At 41.7% G+C, this 24675-nt stretch overlaps 1 protein-coding gene across 1 annotated transcript; it reads left to right on the forward strand.

Annotated features, from left to right (window-relative positions):
* The first annotated feature begins 1536 nt into the window (after positions 1-1536).
* Positions 1537-23161, forward strand: LOC149441897 (pepsin A-like). The gene is made up of 9 exons (XM_089656771.1): positions 1537-1592; positions 1707-1860; positions 2746-2863; positions 15575-15693; positions 15923-16122; positions 21449-21565; positions 21712-21856; positions 22372-22470; positions 22797-23161. Exons 1-9 carry the CDS (start codon positions 1537-1539, stop codon positions 22944-22946), a joined length of 1158 nt encoding a protein of 385 aa, XP_089512897.1. The 3' UTR covers positions 22947-23161.
* Positions 23162-24675: the final 1514 nt, after the last annotated feature.

The raw sequence follows: 24675 nt of genomic DNA on the forward strand, positions 1-24675 counted from the left end.
GCAGACAGTGTGTTTTTGATGTCTAAAGCTACTTTCTGAAGGTCCACCAGACTGGGAAGTTGCCCTGAATTTAAGCCGGAGTGGAGGTGCGCAAAAACAAAAACCTGATATGTGTATAAAAAAAATGCAAGTGCAAAAACACTAACACAAAAGTGCACTTAGGGGTCTGCTTTTAGTCTACCCCCCGAAGGGGGAACAAAGGGTTTCCAACGCGGTCTTCCTAGCTAAAAGGCCTGGAGGACCCCTTTCCTTTTGATCAGCTGAAGCCGACCACCAAGGAACCTGAGGGCTATACCTAGACATCAGGGCAGGCCTGAGGACCCACACCCTCCATCCAGTGAGGGAAATAACACACACAGAAGTGACACAGTGACAAAACAGTGCATAAAATACATAAATAAATAAGTGGATGCGCAATTGTGCACTGGCTAGGTCCTGAAGCTCATAGCAAAAATATTGCCCTGGACTTACAAAAGAAGTGCAAAGAAAGTGTTTGAAACAGTGACCATGTGCACTTCTCCCATGTGGAATCTCACCCCCATGTGTTACTAAGAGCACCCCTGGGGTGACTACTCCCAGGGGGCACAGCTACGTGGACTCTCTGCCTCCTGGGCATTCAGATCAGGAGGAACTCCCCAGTTTTTCCTGGGGAATTACTCCTGGGCCCCAACAACCTGTGGGCACCTCAGTTTCTGTTCCAGTTGGTACTAGCCTTCAGAGCCCCCAATCATACCAGCAGGGGTACTCTACAGCCATCCATCCTTGCCAAAAGGCAAGAATGATGCACCCCTACTGGACACTGATATGAACAGTTACTACACTTGATTTTAGCCAAAAGACTGAGAAGCTGGGGCACACATTCAACGCTTGAGAGCAAAGCTCAGAAGTGGGAGTGCTACTGGAAAGACCCAGGTCTATGGCCTGTGTAGCAGCTTGTGAGGCAGCAGAGAGAAACCAGAAAATCTCCAAGATGTTGAGGCTGTGCTGAGCACCTGAATCCTGTTGAGAGCAAGTGGCTGAGGCTTCTCCCAGTCTTTCCAATCCCTAATGTAGATGGATTCCTGTTCAAAACAGCAAATGAAGGAGAGCTGAGTTCCAGAGCTCTTGGCTTTTTATGTCAACCTTCCTAATTTTTTTTTTCATTTATAAAAAAAAAAAAAAAGTTTGTTTTCTCCTCAAAAAAGCTGAACAACACATTTTTTTATTCGAATTTTTCTGAAACACTCAGTTAATTCTATTGCATAAAACCCTCTATTTGCATATGGTATGTATTAATGACTTTTTAGGATATATAATTTTTAGAAGGAACAGCTGCTTTGTATCACTTGCCTACAGTGCTTTGCCAAAGTCTATGATTTAATCAGTTCCAGTTTACAAATTTGGCAGCCGTATTCTCCTTCAGAAAGGTGATGGAAGATTTCCCATTAGATTTAGTTCTCTTGAAGGTCACAGGGTAAATTCATAAAGGTGTATATAAACAGTTGTTGATTGTTGGTTGAAAGTTCTCACTTTGGTGTCTGAGAAAGACAGTGAGTCATGAAGATCCTTCTGCTCTTGGGGCTGGTAGTTCTTGCAGAATGTGGTGTGGTAAAGTATGTAACTAAAAGGGCATTTTTTAAAGTTTAACACAGTAATACTTTGAGAATAATTGTATAAACAGAGTATCATGGAAATGTTAATCTCCATATTTCAAAATCTTTGTACAGGGTTCCCCTCAGAAAAGGAGAATCTTTAAGGGCCCGCTTAAACAGACTAGGATTATTGGGTGACTATTTAAAGAAACATCACTATAATCCAGCAACTAAGTATTTTCCATCTTTAGCTCAGGCATCTGGTGAGCCCCTGCAGAACTATATGGATGTGAGTAAACAACTTATTTTTTCCATGCAGCATTTTTTAAATATTTTTGTTTCTAAAACTACTTAGATTTTAGATCTTAGAACTACATTATTCCTAAAATGTTGCTGATTGTTTCTGTACTATTAGACCTAACTCTACCCAAAACTTTTTTGGGGAATGGCCAGATTGGCTGACACGTTTTTATTACCCTTCATTTTTGGCAGTGTGATGCAAGTACAAAAATTAAAGTGACACTAAATTATATCCGTATTCTCCAAAAACAATCCATACACATCAACTACTTAATGGCCCTGTGATTTACTTTTCATAAAATAATTTCTTACTGTGTTTTTCTGTTGTCATGAGTTCCTGAATCTTTCCTTTTCCCCTCACTTCCGTTTGTTTGAAACAAGCAGTGCAAGTTAATTAGTGCCATATGCAATAGTCTATGCACACTACACATCCTACAGTCCCTAGTTCAGAGGGGGTGGCTATGTATGTGGGACAACAGAGAATAAATGTGACCACCCTCTTAACAGAATGTCAGATCACAGAATTTAATCCAGAGTTTAGTGTCACTTTAAAAAAATTTGGTTAGTGGGACACTGAGCTCTTTTCCTGTTTAATATGTTTTCAGAGCAAAAATGTTGTGATATATGAGAACCCAAGAGCATCAGGTTTTCTATTTTTCCATGCTTGGCTATCACAATACACTAACCAGATCACAGTGCTAACCCAAGCGAGCTGATGTTGGAGATGTTTAATCATCCACAGTAAGCGTTTGTTTAAATTTAGAGTACGTGTTACTATTTTAACATGCACATAGTACTACCTTGTTTACCATACTTTTTTAAGCATACAGCTATGTGATGGCAAAAACATAATTCTTGTATTTTTTTCTGTCAGATTGAATATTTTGGAACTATTTCCATTGGAACCCCACCTCAGTCCTTCACTGTCATCTTTGATACCGGATCTTCAAACTTGTGGGTTCCCTCTGTTTACTGTTCCAGCTCAGCCTGCAGTGAGTAATTTGCAACGAATTTACAGGAAATGAAGTAAAATAAACACAATGGAGACACAGATAACAATAAAAGGGGATGGGGAGTTTGAGACTCAAAGGCTGGTAACAAACAAAAACATATATATATATATATATATATATATATATATATATACATATATACATGTAAATAATTAATTGCAAACATTTTTCACAGAGAAAAATGATGGCTCCACTCCTCTCATATAACAATACTTAGACAGAGGTAATACTAAAAAATGAATTATAATATGCTATATATACAATTGAAATTATACTTATTTATACAATTACAAATTTACATAAGCATCCTTAAAGTGGTAGTAAAGTCGTATACTTTAATTTAAAAAATGGTCCCTCGTGCAGGCTTAGGTCATAATGAACTATATATGAAGAGAGGAACGAGCGCTGGATATGATAGGATTCAAGCTGCTAGCATATAGGTAAACCTCGTATACCCCCTTCATCAAAAGTCAAATACAAAAAATTGCAGCGCTTGAGTGTATAATACAGGGAATTAACATGAATAGCAGATTAAAATGTTCATATTTCAACATGCACCAGATTCCACATTCTTAAATTGTTGTAAACAGTAATCAGATAAGTAATGAAGATCTATCCGACTAATCAAGGTGCATATAGTGATGGTGATGTTAAAATCATAAGTTCTGTGATGTATCCAAAAAAATCCGTGACTTCCGTGATAGGGGAATGACTGTATAATGCACTAACCAGATAGCGCAAGTACATGCGCATTGGAGTATAATGACCTACTCCTGGTCACAGCCAGATGGTCCTCAGCGTGAAGCCCTCAGGAACACCAGTGCACCACTCTTGCCGTCTCCTACCACCAGGGGGAGTGCGCCTCTTTACAGTAACACGAAATCACTTTATATCCTCTATCGCCAGGATTGGTGTACTTTCTTATCAGGAGATCATCTCAGGGGCTCAGCAATAAGACCCAAAAGAAAGAAATCTTGATAGTGTAGTATTTTATTCAAAGGTAAAAAGTAAGTAATACACTTACATGGTAATGTCCAAAAAGCTGATGCATAGAATCCAAAAAGATGGCCGACAGTCAGATGCATGAAACAAGTGGATAATCAATGGTGTGAGAGGTGTCCTTATCCCTAACGCGTTTCGTGGCAATGGCACATTATCAAAGGGAATGTGCCTCTCAACCATGGTCCCTTATATATAGAGGACCTCTTAATTGTGAAAAGACGCATTTTCGCGTCATTTTAGCGCTACTGCGCATGCGCGAGGCTATGACACCCGCGCATGCGCAATGCAAGCCTCCCGCGTCATCGCGGATAACCCGCGCATGCGCAGATCGTATCCGGCGGCCATTTTATAGAAGACCAAGACTGCAGAGCCAGAACAAGGGATCCACAGCCCAGACAAAGGAGGGGTTTTTTGATGGGAAAGAACCAACCCAACACATCTTACCATGCCAGGAGATCTCAACATCACAGCAATCATTAGGGGAGAGTGAGGAGGAGATAACTTTAAAGGTTACACACAACACCAGAAATTTCACAAAATGAAAGTTAAAATCTACAGTAATTAAAAACACAATCACACACAGCCAATGCAATGTGCAAAATATAAAAAGCGAACTGTCATATAAATCATGATAATCATATGATCTAAATGTTAATGTTGATCATAAACATAACATAAATGGTCATGAAACATAATGAAAAATACAACTAGTATGCACCGCCACTGCACTGGGGGCCAGTAAGTTGTGTTAATATGTTTCAGTTTGTGAATGAACAGGACGATTCTCTTCCTTTTCATTCATCTGTGCAGACTTGATACGTCGTAATTAAAAAAAAAAAAATTAAGGGCTCTTTCACATGTGTTTTGCTCTCTGAAAAACAGCCAGCATATTGATCCTCACTGCATGCTTTAACCCCATTTCACTGTGGCAGAAGAGATAGTGGTGCAGCACAAAAATATGAATGGCAGGCAGCTGAAGAACCTGTAGCAAGTGCACTCCCAGTGCAGACCACACCCCCTGCACCCCCCTTAGTATGCCACTGAGAATAGTTCACATGATAGATCTCAATCAATGAATAGCTACTACAATGGAGGCAAAGACCACCTGTGCCAATAATCACAAATAAAAAATCTGCATAAAATAAATACCTTAATTCATATATAATTAATAATCCATGTGTAAATACATAAGTCACATAAATGCATAATCCCAAGTGAATATCCATAAAATTCTATATGGAAAACATTAATTGCGCCTGTGCTCAAAATCACTTCATAAACCAATATAATTAAGTGTTCTTGCATGGCAAGACCACTTACTGTTATCTCACATACAGTATATATTCTTATTATTATAGCCAAATTTACCACCCTAACTCCTCCCACAGTTTTTACACTACATAGACAGTAATATTGGTCCCATAGGAATGAATGGTGGAATGTTCAAAACTAGAGTGGGAGCTGACAAAAGCTAGAGTGTGAGCTGAAAAATCAGGACATGATTTCTAAACTGCCACCACTCCCTCATTTTCAAGCCCACCTACACGAATTTTATATCAAAACATTCAGCTATCCCTGCTGCCACTAAAAATGTTCATGGCTAAGCCATAGTCCTGATAGTTTTCACAATATGATCATTTGTTTGCAACTCACGCCACCCATTGACTTTTTCACAGTTACTCCAGCCACTCTAATCACACAACAGTTACTCAAGCCACTCCACCCAGTTACTCCGCCCACTCCAGTTGTAGACTACTGGTGGAGGCAAGAACACTTCACACAATTTCCCCAGAAATTGTAGCTTTTCTAGTTGCTTCAGTGATCTTTAAAATATCTGTGTGCTTCACCAGCGTGTCCCACCACCACACTTATGGATGGCTGCTTATCTGAGAACCAGGACCTATATACTGTACCTAAATATACAGGTCTAATGCACTTGTTACATTCCAAAATATGGACTCAAGATGGCAGTACTGTATACCTCCTCCACATAAGTAGTCACTCTACTCAAATTTGTGGTGCCTCCTTCTCCTCCACTCGGCATCCCCATAAGGAAGATTAAAAAATGGCCTCTGATCGTATAATGCCATTTATTGAATCCAAAATATTTTGTGTGCCAAATTTGCACTCACAATACAAGATATATAAAGAGCATTTAACATATAATCAGACTTCTGGTCCACGGACCCCTGCCTCAGTGCGTCACTAAGCTCCATCCCATGCGCTACACCACTACCGACATGGCTTCGTCAGGGAAAAAAGATCTAAGTTTAGTCATGCAACTTCCAAAAAGCTGTCTTGCAATCGGTAAGTGCCCGAGCACATGGTAATGTACTGTAAAAATCTAAAGTTCAATATGCATATAGGCTTAGCACCCAGCTGATGGCTGCCTCCCAAGGTACAAAATGCAAGAACGAAAGGCATGATATAATTGGTCATACACAGGGTATTGCAAACAGCATTACTATTGCACAAATAATCATGTAACAGTACAGATACACACAAATTGCTGTCTCTGAAGTGATTGTATGATATGATAGTGAATGTGTAAATCTTGCAAAGGTGGACAAAGTCAAATATATGTAAATGCAAACCAGTGCTGAATATAAGCCCAAATGACGAATGTCATAGTTAGTAGGTTATAATCCAACATGGGAAGGCTGGAGGAGTATATAAACTAGGATCGAGGGGGGAGGGAGAATTAGATTATAATGGGGTAGACAGATCAGACGGGTCAGTACTTATTGGTGGGTGGAATGGGGAAAGATGGGGGGAAGGCTATGGCAGATGATAAGAAGGTTCCCATGTTACAAACAACCAGTGGAATTGGTACAATTTGTATGAAAATAAAAAATATGCAAAATACGTGTAAACAAGGTGTCAATGAATTAAAGTGTTTGTTCACCAATGCCAGAAGTCTGCCGAGCAAAATAGGTGAGTTGGAAGCTTTGGTGTATGAAGAGAACTATGATTTAATTGGTATTGCTGAATCTTGGCTTCATTCTTCGCATGACTGGGCCATTAATATTCCTGGCTATGTTCACTGTCAGAGAGACAGAGTAAATAGGAAAAGTGGTGGTGTCTGTCTCTATATGAGAAGTGATCTCAAAGCGAGTGTGAAAGAGGACCTAGTTGATGGAGAGTGTGATGAGGCTGAAGTATTATGGGTGGAACTGCACAACTGGGTGCATACTACAAAGGTAATCATTGGAGTTTGTTATAGGCCTCCCAGTGTTAATGAGGAGGTGTTAACTCAGCTCCTTGCACAGATCGAAAGGGCTTCAAGGGCTGGGACAGTGATAATAATGGGGGATTTTAACTACCCGGAAATTGACTGGAGTAATGGTACTGCAGGAACAGTTAAAGAGCAAAAATGTTCCCATGGGCAACAAGTTTGAAAGGTTAAAAATCAAACCTACGTGGCTTACGGCCAAAGTTAAAAAAGCTATAGATAATAAAAAAAGAGCTTTTATTAAATATAAAAATGAAGGAACGCTATCATCGTTTAAAGATTACAACGAATATAACAGAATATGCAATAAGGAAATAAAGGTCGCAAAAATTGAAAACGAACGACAGATTGCAAAAGATAGCAGGACCAACCCCAAAAAATTCTTCAAATATATTAATAGTAAAAAGGTGCAGTCTGAGCATGTAGGTCCTTTACAAAATAATCTAGAGTGGGTGACTGGGGACAAAGAGAAGGCAAATTTATTTAATACCTTCTTCAGCTCTGTGCATACAAAGGAGCATGGGGGAGCTCTTGTCCATAATGGGCATAGTAATAACACAGCTCCAGGTGATCCACATTGGCTCACAATTGATATGATCCAAAAATATTTAGACAGTATAAAGGTGAATAAAGCACCTGGACTGGATCGCATACACCCATGGGTCCTTAAAGAATTAAGCTCTGTCATTTCAAAGCCATTGTTTCTAATTTTTGGGGACTCTTTAATGACTGGCATTGTACCACTGGATTGGTGTAAGGCCAATGTGGTGCCAATATTTGAAAAGGGGTCAAAATCTTTACCAAGTAATTATAGACCTGTTAGTTTAACTTCTATAGTTGGAAAGATATTGGAGAGTTTAAAAAAAGACCACATAGATGAGTTCTTATTGGAAAAAAAATATTTTAAGCAACAGACAGCATGGATTCATGAAAGACATTAATATGACACCTAAAGGTTTGCTCAGCGCTGTACATTATAGTGGGGGACAGTACATGAGACAATACAATAACAAGACAAAACACGAGAGGTTCGAGGGCCCTACTCTTTCGAGCTTACAATCTAGGAGGGAGGGGATAGTGGTACAGGAGGAAGTGGCTGAGGCGGATGGAGTGGTAGGAGGAGTGTAGAGTGTAGATCGGCTGTTAGGTCAGGGTGGGGTAGGCTTCCCTGAAGAGATGGGTTTTAAGGGTGCGCCTAAAGGTGAGGAGGGAAGGTGACAGTCTGATGGATTGGGGTGTGAGTTCCAGAGGATGGGGGAAATCCTGGGGAAGTCCTGCAGTCTGGCGTGGGACGTGGAGACCAGGGAGCTAGAAAGTAGGAGATCTTGTAAGGAGCGAAGATTACAGGTAGAGTGGTATTTGGGTATCAGGTCGGTGAGGTAGTTTGGGGCAGGGTTATGAATGGCTTTGTATGTCAGTGTTAGTAGTTTGAATTTATTGCGTTGGGCAATCGGAAGCCAGTGGAGGGAATGACAGAGAGGGGGTGGCAGAAGCGGAGCGGTTGGTGAGGTGAATGAGTCTGGCCACTGAGTTCAGGATAGACTGAAGCGGGGATAGTCTGTGATGGGGTAGGCCAGTGAGGTGGGAGTTGCAGTAGTCAAGTCGTGAGATAATAAGGGAGTGAACGAGTTGTTTAGTAGTGTCTGGGGTTAGGGACATACGTATTTTGGAGATGTTGCGGAGATGGAGCCTGCATGAGTTTGCCAACGATTGAACATGGGGTTGGAAGGACAGGTTTGAGTCAAGAGTGACACCTAGGACTTTGGCTTGTGGGGTGGAACTGATGGTGGCGTTGTTGGCCGTGATGGAGAGGGTGGGGGGGGGGCACGGGCTGTGGGGAAAATTAGGAGCTCGATTTTGGAAAGGTTCAGTTTGAGGAAATGGAGCGACATCCAGTCTGATATGTCGTTCAGTAGGTGGGAAGACTGAGGGGTGGAGAGGTAAATTTGCGTGTCATCGGCGTAGAGGTGGTAGTTGAAGCCGTGGGAGTGTATCAGTTTGCCGAGGGAGGAGGTGTAGATGCAGAAGAGAAGGGGCCCGAGGACAGAGCCTTGGGGGACCCCAGCAGAGAGGGGGAGAGAGGAGGAGGTGGTGGCATTATAGGTAGCGCTCAAGGAGCGTTGGGATAGATAGGAGGAGAGCCAGGAGAGAGCGGAGTCTCTGATGCCGAGGGAGTGTAGTTTATTAAGGAGGACAGGGTGGTCAACTGTGTCGAAGACCACGGAAAGGTTGAGGAGTAAGAGGACTGAGTAGTGGCCATTAGCTTTGGCAGTTAGCAGGTCATTAGTGATTTTGAGTAGGGCGGTTTCGGTGGAGTGTAGGGGACGTAAGCCAGACTGTAGTGGATCGAGGAGGTTGTTGTCAGTGAGGTGGGTGCTTAGGCGATTGTAGATTAAGCGCTCAAGGAGCTTGGAAGTAAATGGCAGTAGGGAGATAGGTCTAAGGTTGTTCAGGTCCGTGGGGTCCAGCGAGAGTTTTTTGAGTATGGGAGTGATGTGCGTGTGCTTTAGGAGGGAGGGGAATGTGCCAGTGGAGAGGGAGAGATTGAAGATATGGGTGAGGGAGCGTAGGATGGAGGAGGAGGGTGACTGGAGGAGTTGTGTGGGGACAGGGTCAAGGGGGCAAGTGGTGAGGCGGGCTTCTGAGAAGACCTTAGTAACCTCCTCAGTGGTAGCAGTCCTGAAGGAGCGGAGTGTTGGGGAGGATAAGGTGTGCGGGATGTTAGGTGTGGTGGGGGGCAGGGCGGTTGCGAGGTCAGAGGAGGGGAGAGTTGATGGGTTTATAGTGGGAGGGAGGCTAGGTGGGGAGGCAGGTTGCGCATTGGCGATGTCCTTACGGATTGCGTCAATCTTATTTTGGAAGTGAGTGGCAATCTCGTGGGCGGTGAGTGAGGTACTGGGTGGGGGGGGGGAGAGTAGGGAGTTGAAAGTGGAGAAGAGCCGGCAAGGACAGGTGGAGAGGTTGTTGATGAGGGTAACGAAGTAGGCTTGATTGGTGGCGTGGAGGGAGGAGGTGTAGGTGAGGAAGGCGGATTTGTAAAGGGAGAAGGCTCGAGGGGATCTGGTTTTACGCCATAATCGCTCCTGCGCACGACTGCGTCGTTTAAGATTTTTAGTGTGGTCGTTCTGCCAGGGTTGAAGCGGTCGGGGTCTAATGCTACGTGTGGTCAGGGGTGCTAAGGAGTCTAGGGCAGCTGATAGTGAGTTGTACACAGTAGTGGCCAGGTCAGGGCATGACAGTGGGAGGATACTGTCATACAGACGGTCAGCTGCAGAGTGGAGAGGGGCCGGGTTCAGGTTGCGGAGGTTACGACTAGTGGTGGTTTGAGGTTCGGGGGGGGGTATTAGAGGACGGAGAGATGGAGAATGTAATGAGGTTGTGGTCAGATAGAGGGAAAGGGGTGTTTGTGAGGTTGTGGAGGGTGCAGAGATGGGAGAAAACGAGGTCCAGGGTGTTCCCGACGGTGTGGGTGGAGGACTGTGTGCACTGTGAGTGAAAAAGCAGAGGTTAAGTGGAGTAGTTGGGATGTAGCTGGGTTGTTGACATTGATAGGGATATTGAAGTCTCCAAGGATGATGATGGGTAGCTCAGGGGAGAGGAAGAAGGGTAGCCAGGCGGAAAAGTCATCAAGGAAGCGGAATACGGGTCCAGGAGGCCGATAGATTACTGCAATCCTCAGAGGGGTGGGGGAGAAGAGTTGGATGCAGTGGGCCTCGACGGAGGAGAAGGATAGAGAGGGGGGGTTTGGGAGGACCTGGAAGGTGCTCAGCGGTGACAAGAGCATGCCGACCCCACCACCTCTACGGCTGCTCGGTCTGGGTGAATGGGACCAGACGAGACCTCCATAGGAGAGTGCCGCAGGGGAGGTGGAGTCAGTGGCTTGGATCCAGGTTTCGGTGACCGCTAGGAGGTTGAGGGAGTGGAAGATAAAGAGGTCATGAATGGCGGTGAGCTTGTTGCAAACCGATCGGGCGTTCAGGAGTGCAACCGGTAGTGGAGGGGTGGATGCAGGGAGGAGGGGGACAGGTGTAAGGTTGAGGGGGTTGCAGCGGTTTGTGGGAGTAGGAGGGTGCCAAGTGGTTGAGTGAGGTGGTGAGGGGCCAGGGTTTGGGGAGATATCCCTGGCGTTTAGGAGGAGGAGAAGGGTGAGAAAGGTGGCATGGGAGCGGGATGTGCAAGAGCGTGAGTGTCTGTTAGTGGTGGCGTGTGGGTCAGTGGGAGAGTGGAGTATCAGGAGGAGGTGGCGAGAGCCGTAGTGGGGAGATGAAAGTAGTGAGAGTCCGATGTATAGTTGTTTTGGGGGAGTAGGAGGGTAGAGGGAGGAGATTTTGTGAATGGAGGAGAGGAGTACGATGAGGAGGAGTACAGGTGGCATATTAGGAGGGTGGGTGGAGTGCTGGTCATTTGAGGGAGGTGAAAGGTTTCACATCAAGCCGTATAGATGCGGAGAGTCTGTCGCGCAGTGGCGGAGGAGTTCATCTGTGGGAGGGGAGGGAGAGTGGTGGGCAGCTGGATCTGCTGCTGGCTAGTGACGGCAGTCTGTGGGTGCTGTAGGCCGGTGTCTGTGGGTGCTGTGGAGCACGGCGATGGAGGTGCTGTGGGGCACGGCGTCCGGAGGTGCTGTGGGGCGCGGCATCCGGAGGTGCTGTGGGGCGCGGCATCTGGAGGTGCTATAGGGAGCAGCATCTGGAGGTGCTGTAGGGGCCAGCGTCTGGAGGTGCTGTAGGGCCTGGCGTCGGTAGGTGCAGTAGGGCCCGGCATCGGAGGTGCTGTAGGGCCGGCGCTTGTAGGTGTTGCAGGGCAGCACTTGTGTGTGCTGTGGGCCAGTGCTTGTGGGTGCTGTAGGGCCCAGCGTCTGTGGGAGCAGCAGGGTCCAGCACCTGTGGGTGTTGTAGGGCCCGGCGTCTGTGGGTGTTGTAGGCCGCGTGGCAGGCTCACGTTACAGGGCTCAGGGCTGAGTGGTGGCAGGGCACAGGGAGCAGCTGTGTGGCACGATGGGGAGGAGGGGAGACGTGCTGGTGGTGGTGGCTTACCCTCTCAGTGCCGTCGGTGGTGGCTTCTCCTCACGGTACAGGAGTAGGAGGCAGGGGCTCTCTCTGCGGCGGTGGCTGTAGGTACCGGTGGGGGTGGTGGTAGGTTCCTCTTTCTGGCACGGGACGGTGGCTTCTTGGGTTGGCAGGGAGGACCGCAGCTTCGCAGGTCGTGGTAGGCCCAGTACCCCTCCTGGGTGACGGCAGGACTTCTGGAGCAGTGGTGTCACGGGTCACTGCGGCAGTTGTAGGTACCAACGGGGGTGGGGGTGGTGGTTGCGTCCCCTCATCCCTCTTGCTGGAGCGGAGGCATCTCGGTACGTCGCAGTAGGCCGCAAGCCACTGGAGCTCCGCCGGAGGGAGAGAGCACCCAGCACCCCTTCAGGGTGTTCGCAGGACCTCCGGCGGATGTTTCGGGGCCCACTACCGCCCGAATGGTGGTGGATTTGGCAGGGGCGCCGGAGCTGGCGATCATGCGGCCACTCCGGATGCCTTCTTGGCAACATTTCAAGATTTCAAACAAATCTGATTTCTTTTTATAAGGGGGTGAGCAAAACCTTGGACAGATGGGTGGCGATGGACGTGGCATACTTGGATTTTGCAAAAGTGTTTGATACAGTTCCCCACACACGGCAAATGTGTAAGGTAAAGTCTACGGGCTTGGAAAAATCTGTATGTAAATGGATCGAAAACTGGCTAAAAGATTGTATTCAAAGAGTAGTGGTTAACGATTCATACTCTGAATGGTCTATGGTGTACCCCAAGGTTCAGTGTTGGGACCCTTACTTTTTAATATATTTATAAATGATATAGGGTCTGAGATTAGAAATTCCATTTCAGTCTTTGCAGATGATACCAAGCTGTGCAGTGGAATAACGTCCTTACAGGATGTCTTCAATTTACAAGCTGACCTCAATGCACTGTTTAATTGGGCAACTATGTGGTAAATGAGGTTTAATGTTGATAAATGTAAGGTTATGCACTTGAGGGCTAAGAATATGCATGCATCATACATACTAGGGGGAGTACAACTGGGGGAATCAATGGTGGAGAAAGATCTGGGAGTTCTGGTAGATCACAAGCTTAATAATGGCATGCAATGCCAAGCTGCAGTTTCTAAAGCGAGCAAAATCCTCTCTTATATTAAAAGAGGTATAGACTCCAGAGAGAGAGGTATCATATAACCCATGTACAAATTATTATTAATACCTCATCTGGAATATACAGTTCAGTTTTGGGCACCAATTCACAAAAAGAACATTGGGGAACTTGAGAACGTACAGAGAAGGGCAACTAAACTGATAAGAGGCATGAAGGAGATCGTTAGAGGAACTGAATTTAGCCTCTCTTGAGAAGAGGAGATTAAGGGGGATATGATCAACATGTATAAATACATCAGTGGTTCTTATAGTGAACTCGGTGTAGAGCTATTCACCCTGAGGTCATCACAGAGGTGAATAGGTTCTCACGTCTGGAGAAAAAGAAATTTAATCTCCAAACACGGAAAGGTTTTTTCACAGTGAGAGCTGTGAAAATGTGGAATAGACTCCCTCAAGAGTTGGTTCTGGTCAGCTCAGTGGATTGCTTCAAAAAAGGCCTGGATTCTTTCTTAGATACACAGAATATAACTGGATACTAACATTTATAGGTAAAGTTGATCCAGAAAATATCCAATTGCCTCTCGGGGGATCAGGAAGGAATTTTTTTCCCAGCAGGAGCAAATTGGATCATGCTTTGCTGTGTTTTTGTTGCCTTCCTCTTGATCAACTGTGGGTATAGGATTATAACTTTTTTTTTCTATGGTTCAACTGGATGGAGTTTTTTGTCTTTTTTCAGTCAAACTAACTATATATCAGCATGCTTGTTAAATGAATAGTCCTTTGTATTCAAGATTGGTGCACTTATGGATGTTTTAATGACACTAGATCCCACAGTCCTTACCAAAAAAAAATAAAGATGGATGTCTGGACTGAATTAACAGCAGTCAAAACAGATATGGATGTAAGGCTGTTCAAGTTCAGAGAGGAGAACTAGGCCAGTAGTTATGCATATCCACACCCTTCCTTCTGACTTAAAAAAAAAATGTTTTCTTTGCAAGGGAAATTGCACTTTGAATAGATACTTGCCCCAAAGCTTGATTAATGAGATGAGGCTGTTTTTTTTTCTTGCATGTGCTTGGGTATATTTTACAAAGTACTTTACCACATTCACAGTTCACTAAACTTTGGAGAAAATTCCCATGTAAAGTGAACAGTCTATTTGCCTTTAGTATATCAACCCCAGTGTGTGCAGGCAGTAAATAAAACTGCCAGTGAGAATCAAATGACTCTTGCCAATGGCCACTGCTATTTGATCATGTGTATGTAGCCTGAGTTGGTGATCTGTAGATTTTATTTAGATATAGGAAAATGTTCAAGAAAAGATAGACATTTTCTTAGCAAGGTCTGTGGGGTTTTATAAGTACTGTTATGTATTCAGAAGATCAATAGCTTAGCTTCATTAAGCTTACTGTAACTTTTAGATTCTTACTAAACTGTTATTATACTCAGGGGGAAACGGTGCTAATGGCTAGGTGCACTTACATTTCTAATGTTATTACATTAATTATTTATTCACTCTCTCCCTACTAGCCAGGGATTGCTGTTGTCTTCAATAACAGCCTGAATTCCATTTCTGCAGTGGATCCTATTGCCAGCTGGATCCCTATGGAGCCACCACAGCATCTGCACTCCCCGCTAAGACTACACTGTTGCATCCTGCTGCTATGTATGCTTACAATCAGCACAGGAGAAGCAGGGCATGACTAAAATTATTGAAATGCCCTCTTCACCACTCACCTGTTTTGATGGACAGAAAATCTGTGATATGCTAATCACCAATGTGCATTAGTATACCAGACTCAATGAACCATGGGACATGTAGACCCCGCACTGGATGCTGGGGTAGGTAGTGTGTGCACTTCCTGCATGGAAGTGAAGAGAGAAGTGCAGAACCAGAAGAGGAAGTGGTGCCAGCTGGGAAAAGTAGAATAAATAGGTAAAATTTTGTATTTTTTAAAAAACAAGAAATTGTTAACAGTAGGATTAACATTTAAATGCGTAGATTTTTTTGTGGGGATTACTTTACTTTATGAAAATGTTTAACTGTGCACCACTCAGTTGTACTTTATATATTACATTTATACACGGTACATACTTATGTAACATGACTACATTTTATCAAGTCTGTTCTAAATATCATATTGAATCTGTAAACTAACATTTAAGATCCTGACACTTTCAGTTAACACAGTAACCCATACATTTCATTAATGCACCACTCAACTATGTGCCAAGGTACAGAAAAAGTGTATGGTTGTGGCAAGGGAAACCCTGGCCCCAATCACACCTGATGGTTTTGATTTATGATCTATTTTTTTTTTTTTAGCCAACCACCACATGTTTAACCCACAGCAATCATCAACATTCCAAGCTACCAATACCCCGGTATCTATCCAATATGGCACTGGCAGTATGTCTGGGTTTCTTGGATATGACACAGTGCAGGTAAGATCTCGCTATTCTTATGAATAAAGAACATCTGCCCTGGGGTAAAATTAATCTAGTAATATTTGATTGGGTCAGCATTTACACGGATTGAATGTACATGCAGTTTCACAGAATGAATAGTTATGCATTTTATTTTATAAATACTCTCATTATGTAACAGAACATAGTTAAAATCAATTTAGAGATTTTAGGATTAAAAGTTATTTTGGTCTTTTTATACCCTCAGGTCGGAAACATTCAGATCACTAACCAGATTTTTGGTTTGAGCGAGTCTGAACCTGGATCATTCTTGTACTATTCTCCTTTTGATGGAATCTTGGGATTGGCATTTCCAAGCTTAGCATCTTCTCAAGCTACACCTGTTTTTGATAATATGTGGAGCCAGGGTCTCATCCCTCAGGATCTCTTCTCTGTCTATCTAAGTTCGTGAGTGAATATTGCTATTTTAAAGGTTGCATTCAAGGTCCCCAATTTGCAACTTGGACTTAAAATGTTAACGTTCCAATTTCAGTCCACAACCGCAAATATAATTTTGAGCAGAGGTAATATACTGTACTCAAAGAGTAAAAAGCATGAAAGTTAAAGTAAGGTAAGGTGAAACAGTATAGTACAAGTGCTAAAAATAAACACATACACTCTTAAAGCAAAACTGTGTCCTCACTGCATGGGTTAACTGATTGTCTTGTCCAGGGGGCCCCCCGAAAGGCTATACTTACCCAATCCTTTGAACCTCCCAAAAATGGCACTCCCCCACATCCTGCGTTGGATGGTTCTTGCTGTCCTCAAGTCTGTAGTTGGTCTATGGGTGTGATGATGTCAGGAACAGTCTATTCAGAAGACTGCTAGTGTGCAAGGGGGCAGAAGCTGCAGGGACTGGTCTTGTGCTTGGAGGATTGGTGGATTAGGTGAGTGTATCTCTGTTTTTATCACCCCTGTAGAAAAACGAGCCAGCCCCACTGCATGCTACAAAAATAAATTTGCCCAGAATTCTGCTTTAAGGGTACTGTGTTGCAAGGTAGTAAATGAAGTTAAATATTGCTTTTAAAATAACTTAGAAGTGTATGCACAAGTAACACAAAACCATATTGTTTTGAGTTTGGTCAAATTCTTCAGTATAGATACAACATCTTTAGAACAACTATTGGGACCTTTATGCTAAAAGTGCTGAGTTTGAAGTTGGTAATCCAGAAAGGCTCCAGTGTCAAGATATAGCCACAATCAATTCTCTTCTTTGCCCCTATTTGCTGTACATACTGCTATTGGTGCCTGCAGTTGTAATAGAGAGTTCCACACTGCAATCAATGCAGTTAATACTAAAATATAAAATAGCTACTCTCCACAGAGAAAGTGACATTTCTAATACATCTATGGAATATCTAATTATTTTATGAAGGTAGAACATTTGCTATATTGTATTTCTAATAAATTGAAATGAAATTAGAGATCTGTCAGGTATTGAAACATGACATGTCCCTAAACATTTTCCTAGTGTGGACTGTAGAGGTCATAGCGATGAAGAGTAGGCAAATGTAAAGCACATTAGCCTTTCTCAATTTACTTGCATATGTTCTGAAAAGTTTCACTATTTAAAATGAAACAATTGAGTACTGTCCGTGATACTTTTTTTATTTGCACTAACATACAATTTTGAGGACAAGCTTTCGGGGAATGTCCCCTTCTTCAAGGTCTAAGCAGTACAACTCACAAAGTTAGCAGAATGTTAGAAGAGATGAAAGAAAAAAAAAAAAGGAGGCTAGAGATAAGATGCAGTCAAAGCGAGGGGGGAGGGGGGGGGGATACTACACTCACACAGAGGGAGTCAAGCTACAGCTAATAGTCATAAAAATATCAGATAATGATTGAGGAATCCCATGTCCAAATTAAGGCCCTTATCTCTTGTGTCAAATAGAATTATCATACAGATACTATTGCTATATTGATGATATTTTCATCATATGGACAGAAGGTGAAGAAAACCTAAAACAATTTTACTCACTGATCAACACTTTTCATCCATCAATCAAACTAAAAATGGAATACTCAAACACACAGGTCAACTTCCTAGACACCACAGTATACATCAGGGATGATACGCTTCACACCTCAATATACAGGAAACCCACTGACAGATGCAACTACCTCCACAGTTCCAGCTTCCACCCCCAACACACGAAACGTGCCATCATGCACAGTCAGGCCATCAGATACCACCGAATATGTTCTGACCTAAGAGAAAGAGATAAACATCTCGGGACACTAGCAGGCTCCTTCCATAAGAAAGGTTACAAGGACAAAACTATCAACACCGGCATAAACACAGCCTTGAGAACCCAAAGAGAAAATCTGCTTCAGTACAAGGAGAAAAAAACAAACAACCATGTACCTCTAGTAACCACATACAACCCAGCACTAGAAGGGATAAGAAAAATAAAGATTTACAACCCATCATAACAGAGGATGGAACTCTGAAAGAAATATTCCATCAACCCCCAATACTGGCCTTCAGACAACCCCCTAACCTCAGAAATAAACTAATCAGTAGGAAACTTCCTTCTGATAATGATGTCACAAATAATGGAAGCAAACACTGCAATAAGAAACGCTGTAAACTGTGCAACCAAATCAATCCATCAAAAAGTGTCAGACACTCAAAAGGGATCTTCAATATCTCCGGATCATACAGCTGCACCTCCAGTAATGTTGTGTATCTTATCCAGTGCAGAAAATGCAGCAAAGGATCTTATGTTGGCAAAACAGGACAGAAGTTGCAAACAAGGATAAATTTGCACAGACATACCATCAAGGAACATAAGGAAGATGACCTCTGCACACCTGTAGAGTACTTAAAGGAAATTTCAAATCCATTCAGGAAAGAAAAACTTTTGAACAAAGAAGGATAATTCTATTTGACACAAGAGATAAGGGCCTTAATTTGGACATGGGATTCCTCAATCATGACTATTATTACTATTATGACTATTAGCTGTAGCTTGACTCCCTCTGTGTGAGTGTAGTATCCCCCCCCCCCTCCCCCCTCGCTTTGACTGCATCTTATCTCTAGCCTCCTTTTTTTTTTTTTTTTTTTTTTTCCTTTCATCTCTTCTAACATTCTGCTAACTTTGTGAGTACTGCTTAGACCTTGAAGAAGGGGACATTCCCCAAAAGCTTGTCCTCAAAATTGTATGTTAGTGCAAATAAAAAAAGTATCACGGACAGTACTCAATTGTTTCGCAAATGCACTAATACGGCTACAATCAACTCAAACACTATTTAAAATGCTAAATTTTGCCAGCTGACTAACTTTAATATAATTAATTGAAGGCTTCAAAGGATGCAACTTTTATTCGTATGATGATGGTGAGTGAACATGAGCGAGTGCAATTGGTCCACTATATAAAGCAATGGCTATTCACCAATCTGAAAAGTGCAGCGCTCCCACAAATATGCAATTGGCAATATATTCAAAAAAGGTATTAAGTGCACAATATAAATAAAGTGCTATCCGTGCAATCCGTGTAGTGTGAAATCAATAAAAGTCGTGATCTTCATATGATTTCAATAAACATATAAATAAATAAAATAAATAGGTAATTCAAGAAGCAATAAATTCAAGTTAAATTTATTAATAATACGTACACAATATGATATTAAAGTGCTATTTGTGCAATATGTGAAATTAAATAAAAGTCCATGATATTCATATGATTTCCAATGGGTATATAAATAAAGCGGGAAATTCAACAGGAAACTTTCTTCAATATGCAATATAATTCTGTGCCCAAAGTGCAATGGTGCATGTGTCTTTAAAAGTAATCCACCACTTCTTATGGGTGTGCACTCACCAGAACTTTGATGTATACAGGCATTGGTTACAATCTGTCACATCTGGGTGCAGGGGTAGTAGGACAGTTTAAGGGTTAATCCAGCATCCTCAAAGTACCGATGGTGCATGCCTCCTTAAATCTGGGGAAGATTGCAGATCCTGAGCACATCTGAAGGTGGCATCCAGCAGCATGAATTTCCAGGGCTCCAGAGCCCTGGAAACTTCCCACTTTATTTATATACCCATTGGAAATCATCTGAATATCATGGACTTTTATTTGATTTCACATATTGCACAAATTGCACTTTAATATCATATTGTGCACGTGTTATTAATAATTTTAAACTTGAATTTATTGCTTGTTGAATTACCTATTTATTTATATATTTATTGAAATCATATGAAGATCATGGACTTTTATTGATTTCACATTACATGGATTGCACGGATAGTACTTTATTTATATTGTGCACTTAATACCTTTTTTGAATATATTGCCAATTGCATATTTGTAAGAGTGCTGCAGATTTGTGAATACGTTAACTGGGGCTGTTACCTATACCTTTTAGTGCTAGCGGCTACCTGGTATAATTATTTAATATTTTACATGTAGTGCTCGCTTATATATTTCTTTAATAATGGCTATTCACTGATAAGGATTTTGATAAGGATTCACCATTAAAAATATCCAATGTCAAAAGACAGCTTGGGGCTACTATTGAGATCTGGAATATAGATTTTCCATTGGAGAAATTAGTTTTAAAGGTTAAGTTCACCTTTTTGGGCAGAATTTCACTTATCATATTTAGAATCCTTTTATAATGTCCTTTTTGCCCAGCAATCCCAATGTTCTTATCTCTCAGTTACCTCATCCACAGAAACTTTGAAATTTCATGTTTCTGTTTGAGTTTCACATCCCATCATTCACTGAGTTGCTGCATCACAGAAAAGGGCATGATAGGACTAGTGTTACCAGTCTAGACCACACCTCCCTCATAACTATACCATCCCTCTGTGTTATTTCCAACCACTTTCTGTACAATCTGATTGCACAATCTCCATCTACCATCAGCTGTGAAATGTAAGAGTCTGTCTAATTTGATACAAATTTAATAGATTGTTCAGGTGGGTCATCCTACCAAAGGTGGGTCCTTTGGTAAATATAAAATAAATTGTACAGAGATTGTATAATCAGATTGTATAGTGTATGGCCATTTTTATACCAGTACATAGGAGGGAGTGGATGGAGACACTCAGCTGTCAAGCCCCATTCACATTTTCACATAGTGGGTACATATGTTCCCACATGCATTTTTTTTTGAGGGGGCATCTTGGAGCATTTCTATTCATCATGCATAGAGCATGTGGGACAATTGCCCCAAAGAAGCTCCCAAACTGTTTTTAGAGTGGAGCATGGTACATTGTTTAATGTACTTCTTGTTTTATTTGCCATGTTTGCCATGCGTTCGGAAACACATAAATGTGAATGGAGCCCCTTTGCTCATGTGTAAACACACCAGTTTCACTTCCAGGCCCCATTCACACCTAGTGTAGTGGGAATGCACTGTTTTGTTGATTTTGTCCTGCCACACACATAGCTCAGCCCACTAATTTAAAAAATCAGAAGTAAATTACTGCCATCCACTGATCATCACATCAATAATGATGGTACACAGTATGCCTATAACTTCCAGAATTACTTTTTGTTGTTGCTCCACAATAAATTTAATACAGAATTCTCCGTTAGTTTACAGTTAGAGACATTAACCATTCTTAGGCCAGTACAGACAACCAATAATTCTCTTTATTCTTTAAATTCAATTTCCAAATGTGTTTATTATTCAAGCTGTAAAGAGAAAAAAATTCTGTCATTCCAGTTTGCTATAAATATTAAGTTTAATTTTACATGTATTGTTTTTCCTCTTCTAGTCAAGGGCAGAGTGGCAGCTTTGTTCTCTTTGGTGGTGTAGACACCTCTTATTACACTGGAAATCTGAACTGGGTTCCTCTCACTGCAGAAACATATTGGCAGATAACGGTGGATAGGTGAGAACAAACATGACTGGAGCTATCGTGTGTTCCATGGTGCTTGCACATATGCAAGAAATAGAATGTTTATCACACTGATTAAACTGTAAAAAAGCTCAGAGTGGGTCAATCATCTATTTAAATATATTTTGTTTTGTGCATAGCATTTCCATTGGTGGTCAGGTCATTGCATGCAGTGGCTCCTGTTCAGCTATTGTTGACACTGGAACATCTCTTCTGGCTGGACCATCTACCCCTATTGCAAACATTCAGTACTACATTGGAGCAAGTCAGGATTCAAATGGACAGGTAATTCTTTTGTAGCTTTTGTGCTGAACTAGGCTGGAGACACTAAAGTATAACTAAAGGAAAAACATTTTTTGTTTTGGACAGAGTGGAGAGGGAATACAATGCTTGTCAGTTTTTAATACTATCTGTGCCCCCGTTAAGGAGTTTCTCCCTCACCATTTGTCCTCTTTACCACTATCATTGAAAGTAAAAGAAAATTCCAAATTTTGGGTTGTTCCCAGAAAAGTAATATAGGGGAAATCTTCTGATAGAGACACCAGTTTTGGTGACCTGGGGTCCCCAAGGAATTCCCTTGACTTTCAGGGATTTCCTCTCACTTCCAGTTTGCTATAGTACAGGAAGTGAAGGGAAATCTCCACAATTGGACACAGATGGCAAAAAAAAATCTGACAGGGCTTATAACCCTCCCTTGCTCTATTCAAAATGAAAAATAAATTGCCTATAATTCTACTTTAGGATGTGTGTGTGTGTATAGCCTTAACTTGTATTTATGTATGTTTACATTCTGTTTTTAGTATGTCATCAACTGCAACAATATCAGCAACATGCCAACTGTTGTAATTACAATCAACGGTGTCCAATATCCACTGCCAGCTAGTGCATATGTGCGGCAGGTAGGTTCTTCAGTGTAATACTGAAAAACATATTTTAGATCTTTTATCAGGACCATAAATATGTGTGATGGGGCCTTTAGCTTCTACTGCAATACCAATTCCTATAATAATTCCGAATAGTAATTGCTTTCCTAACATTTGTATATAAGATTCTAAACTACATATACATTCATTGTATGCAAATTTATTTGCATATGCATCACTCTGTAATTTGCTTCCAGACTTCACACTACACACATCAGGCACATGGCTACAGTTACATCTTGTTCGCCATGTTTATGATAGCATGACATTCTTTGCTAATACATGTTTTCAACATTCCACAGAGCCAGCAAGGCTGCACCAGTGGATTCCAGGCCATGAACCTGCCAACCAGTTCAGGAGATCTGTGGATTTTGGGAGATGTATTTATCCGAGAATACTATATGGTGTTTGACAGAGCCAATAATTATGTAGCAATGGCACCAGTTGCATAAAAATTAGATTTGCATTTTCTCTATTATTCCCTTATATCCTCTCTATCAAAACTGTGTAGCATTGTGCTACATATTATTGCAGATGTTAAACTGTTCTGTTTTGATAAACAGTCTTTCTAGACTGAAAAAGTGCAGTGCAAAATACACAGTATCAGTACAACACCAACCCTGGCTTGCATTCAATTAAAATGTAACATTAGGATAATAATTTACAATAAAACATCTTTGAGCATTATGAGTAATGTTATATTATAAAAACGTTATAGTAGATCCTTTTAATTCTGTACAAAATGAGCTACAGATTTTTATTAACGTGTATGCCATGCTTTTTTTTACTTTCTAATGAGTTGGGAAGGCTCAGAATCTTTGCCAAAGTTACATCGCTATCTATTTCCCTGCTGGGGAGATTCAGCCTCTCCTGAGACCTATGACCATTGTCACTGATTCCAAAAGTATGGCAAAATCCTAATTTTGATGGCAAAATGTTGTTTTATCATAGCACAAGGTGAGAGGAAATGTATCTATGAGGACAATTATTCCTCTGACAACTGTCTAATTGATTTTTTTCTCACTTCCTGTTAAAATGAATGGAAATCACCTAAGCAGACAAAACAGCAAAAATGAACCTGATAGAGCTTTAACTCCTTCCCTCTTCTATCCTAAACTAATCTAAAGTGTTGGTTTTTCATACACTTTACCACGAAAACAGACATGCAAGCAACATATCTATTAATGATAAATGGAAACGTTAACCTTACCAATAAGGTTACAGGCATATCTGCCATTTCAAGTACAATTGGACACTTTGTAACCACACTAACCATGGCTGCCCCTGCCCCTGCCCCTGCCCCTAGACCTTAGAGTGGAACTGCACTGTATCTGAGCACCACAAACCAAAAATGCTATTTAATTCATTTTTAATATTCAAAGCAAACTCACCCATTCACCCATGTCTCTGTGCTTTATTTTGCTGAGAAATGATTTTGAAAAACACTCCTGGCATTTCAGGAAGTGGCCATCTTATGTAAGTGCAGATACGTTATGTATCATTTACTTCCTGGAATCTATCTGCCTCTAGCTCAGGTGTAGGCTGAGCTGAGAACTCTCCCTCCTCTCCTGAAGATTGCTGGGATATGTGACATCATTTGCCTAGGCATGGAAAACAGGAAGTAACTAAAGAAATGTAAAAAAAAAAGTTTAAAACAAGTATACATGATATACTTTCCTATCTATGTACTAATGTTAGCAGCATAAGGATTAAAAATCGTCTATGTTGATTGAGAGAGTGAAGTTCCGCTTTAACCCACACTGGCTAACTGGGATGGTTGCTTTGGAAACAAAGGGGAGGGGTTTCCAACTTGCTGGAGTGAAGAAGAGGAACATTTAGTGAATAACTAGTTTTCTTTCATTAAATAAACAAAGTGATGCAAGGCTGCTAATGAATGGACATTAAACTGTCACAGTAAACAATACAAGTGAATATACTGTGCTCATAATCATAATATGAATAAATTACTAAAAAACATAAGTGAATAAATATAAATAACATCCACTAATGAATAATGTGAATAAAGATGCTATAATGCTTTCAATAAATAAGTTCATATGTTTCCATGATCCAACACCATGACTTCAATTCTGTGGTGAGTGTGAATTTATATGCAATAAATAGTGCCACTGCGTATTATTTAACCACTTGCCTACTGGGAACTTATACCCCCTTCCTGCC

This window comes from Staurois parvus, unplaced genomic scaffold, assembly GCF_062004578.1.
Source record: "Staurois parvus isolate SC_StPar_1 unplaced genomic scaffold, SC_StPar_1.0 ptg000937l, whole genome shotgun sequence".
Classification (NCBI taxonomy): Eukaryota; Metazoa; Chordata; class Amphibia; order Anura; family Ranidae; genus Staurois; species Staurois parvus.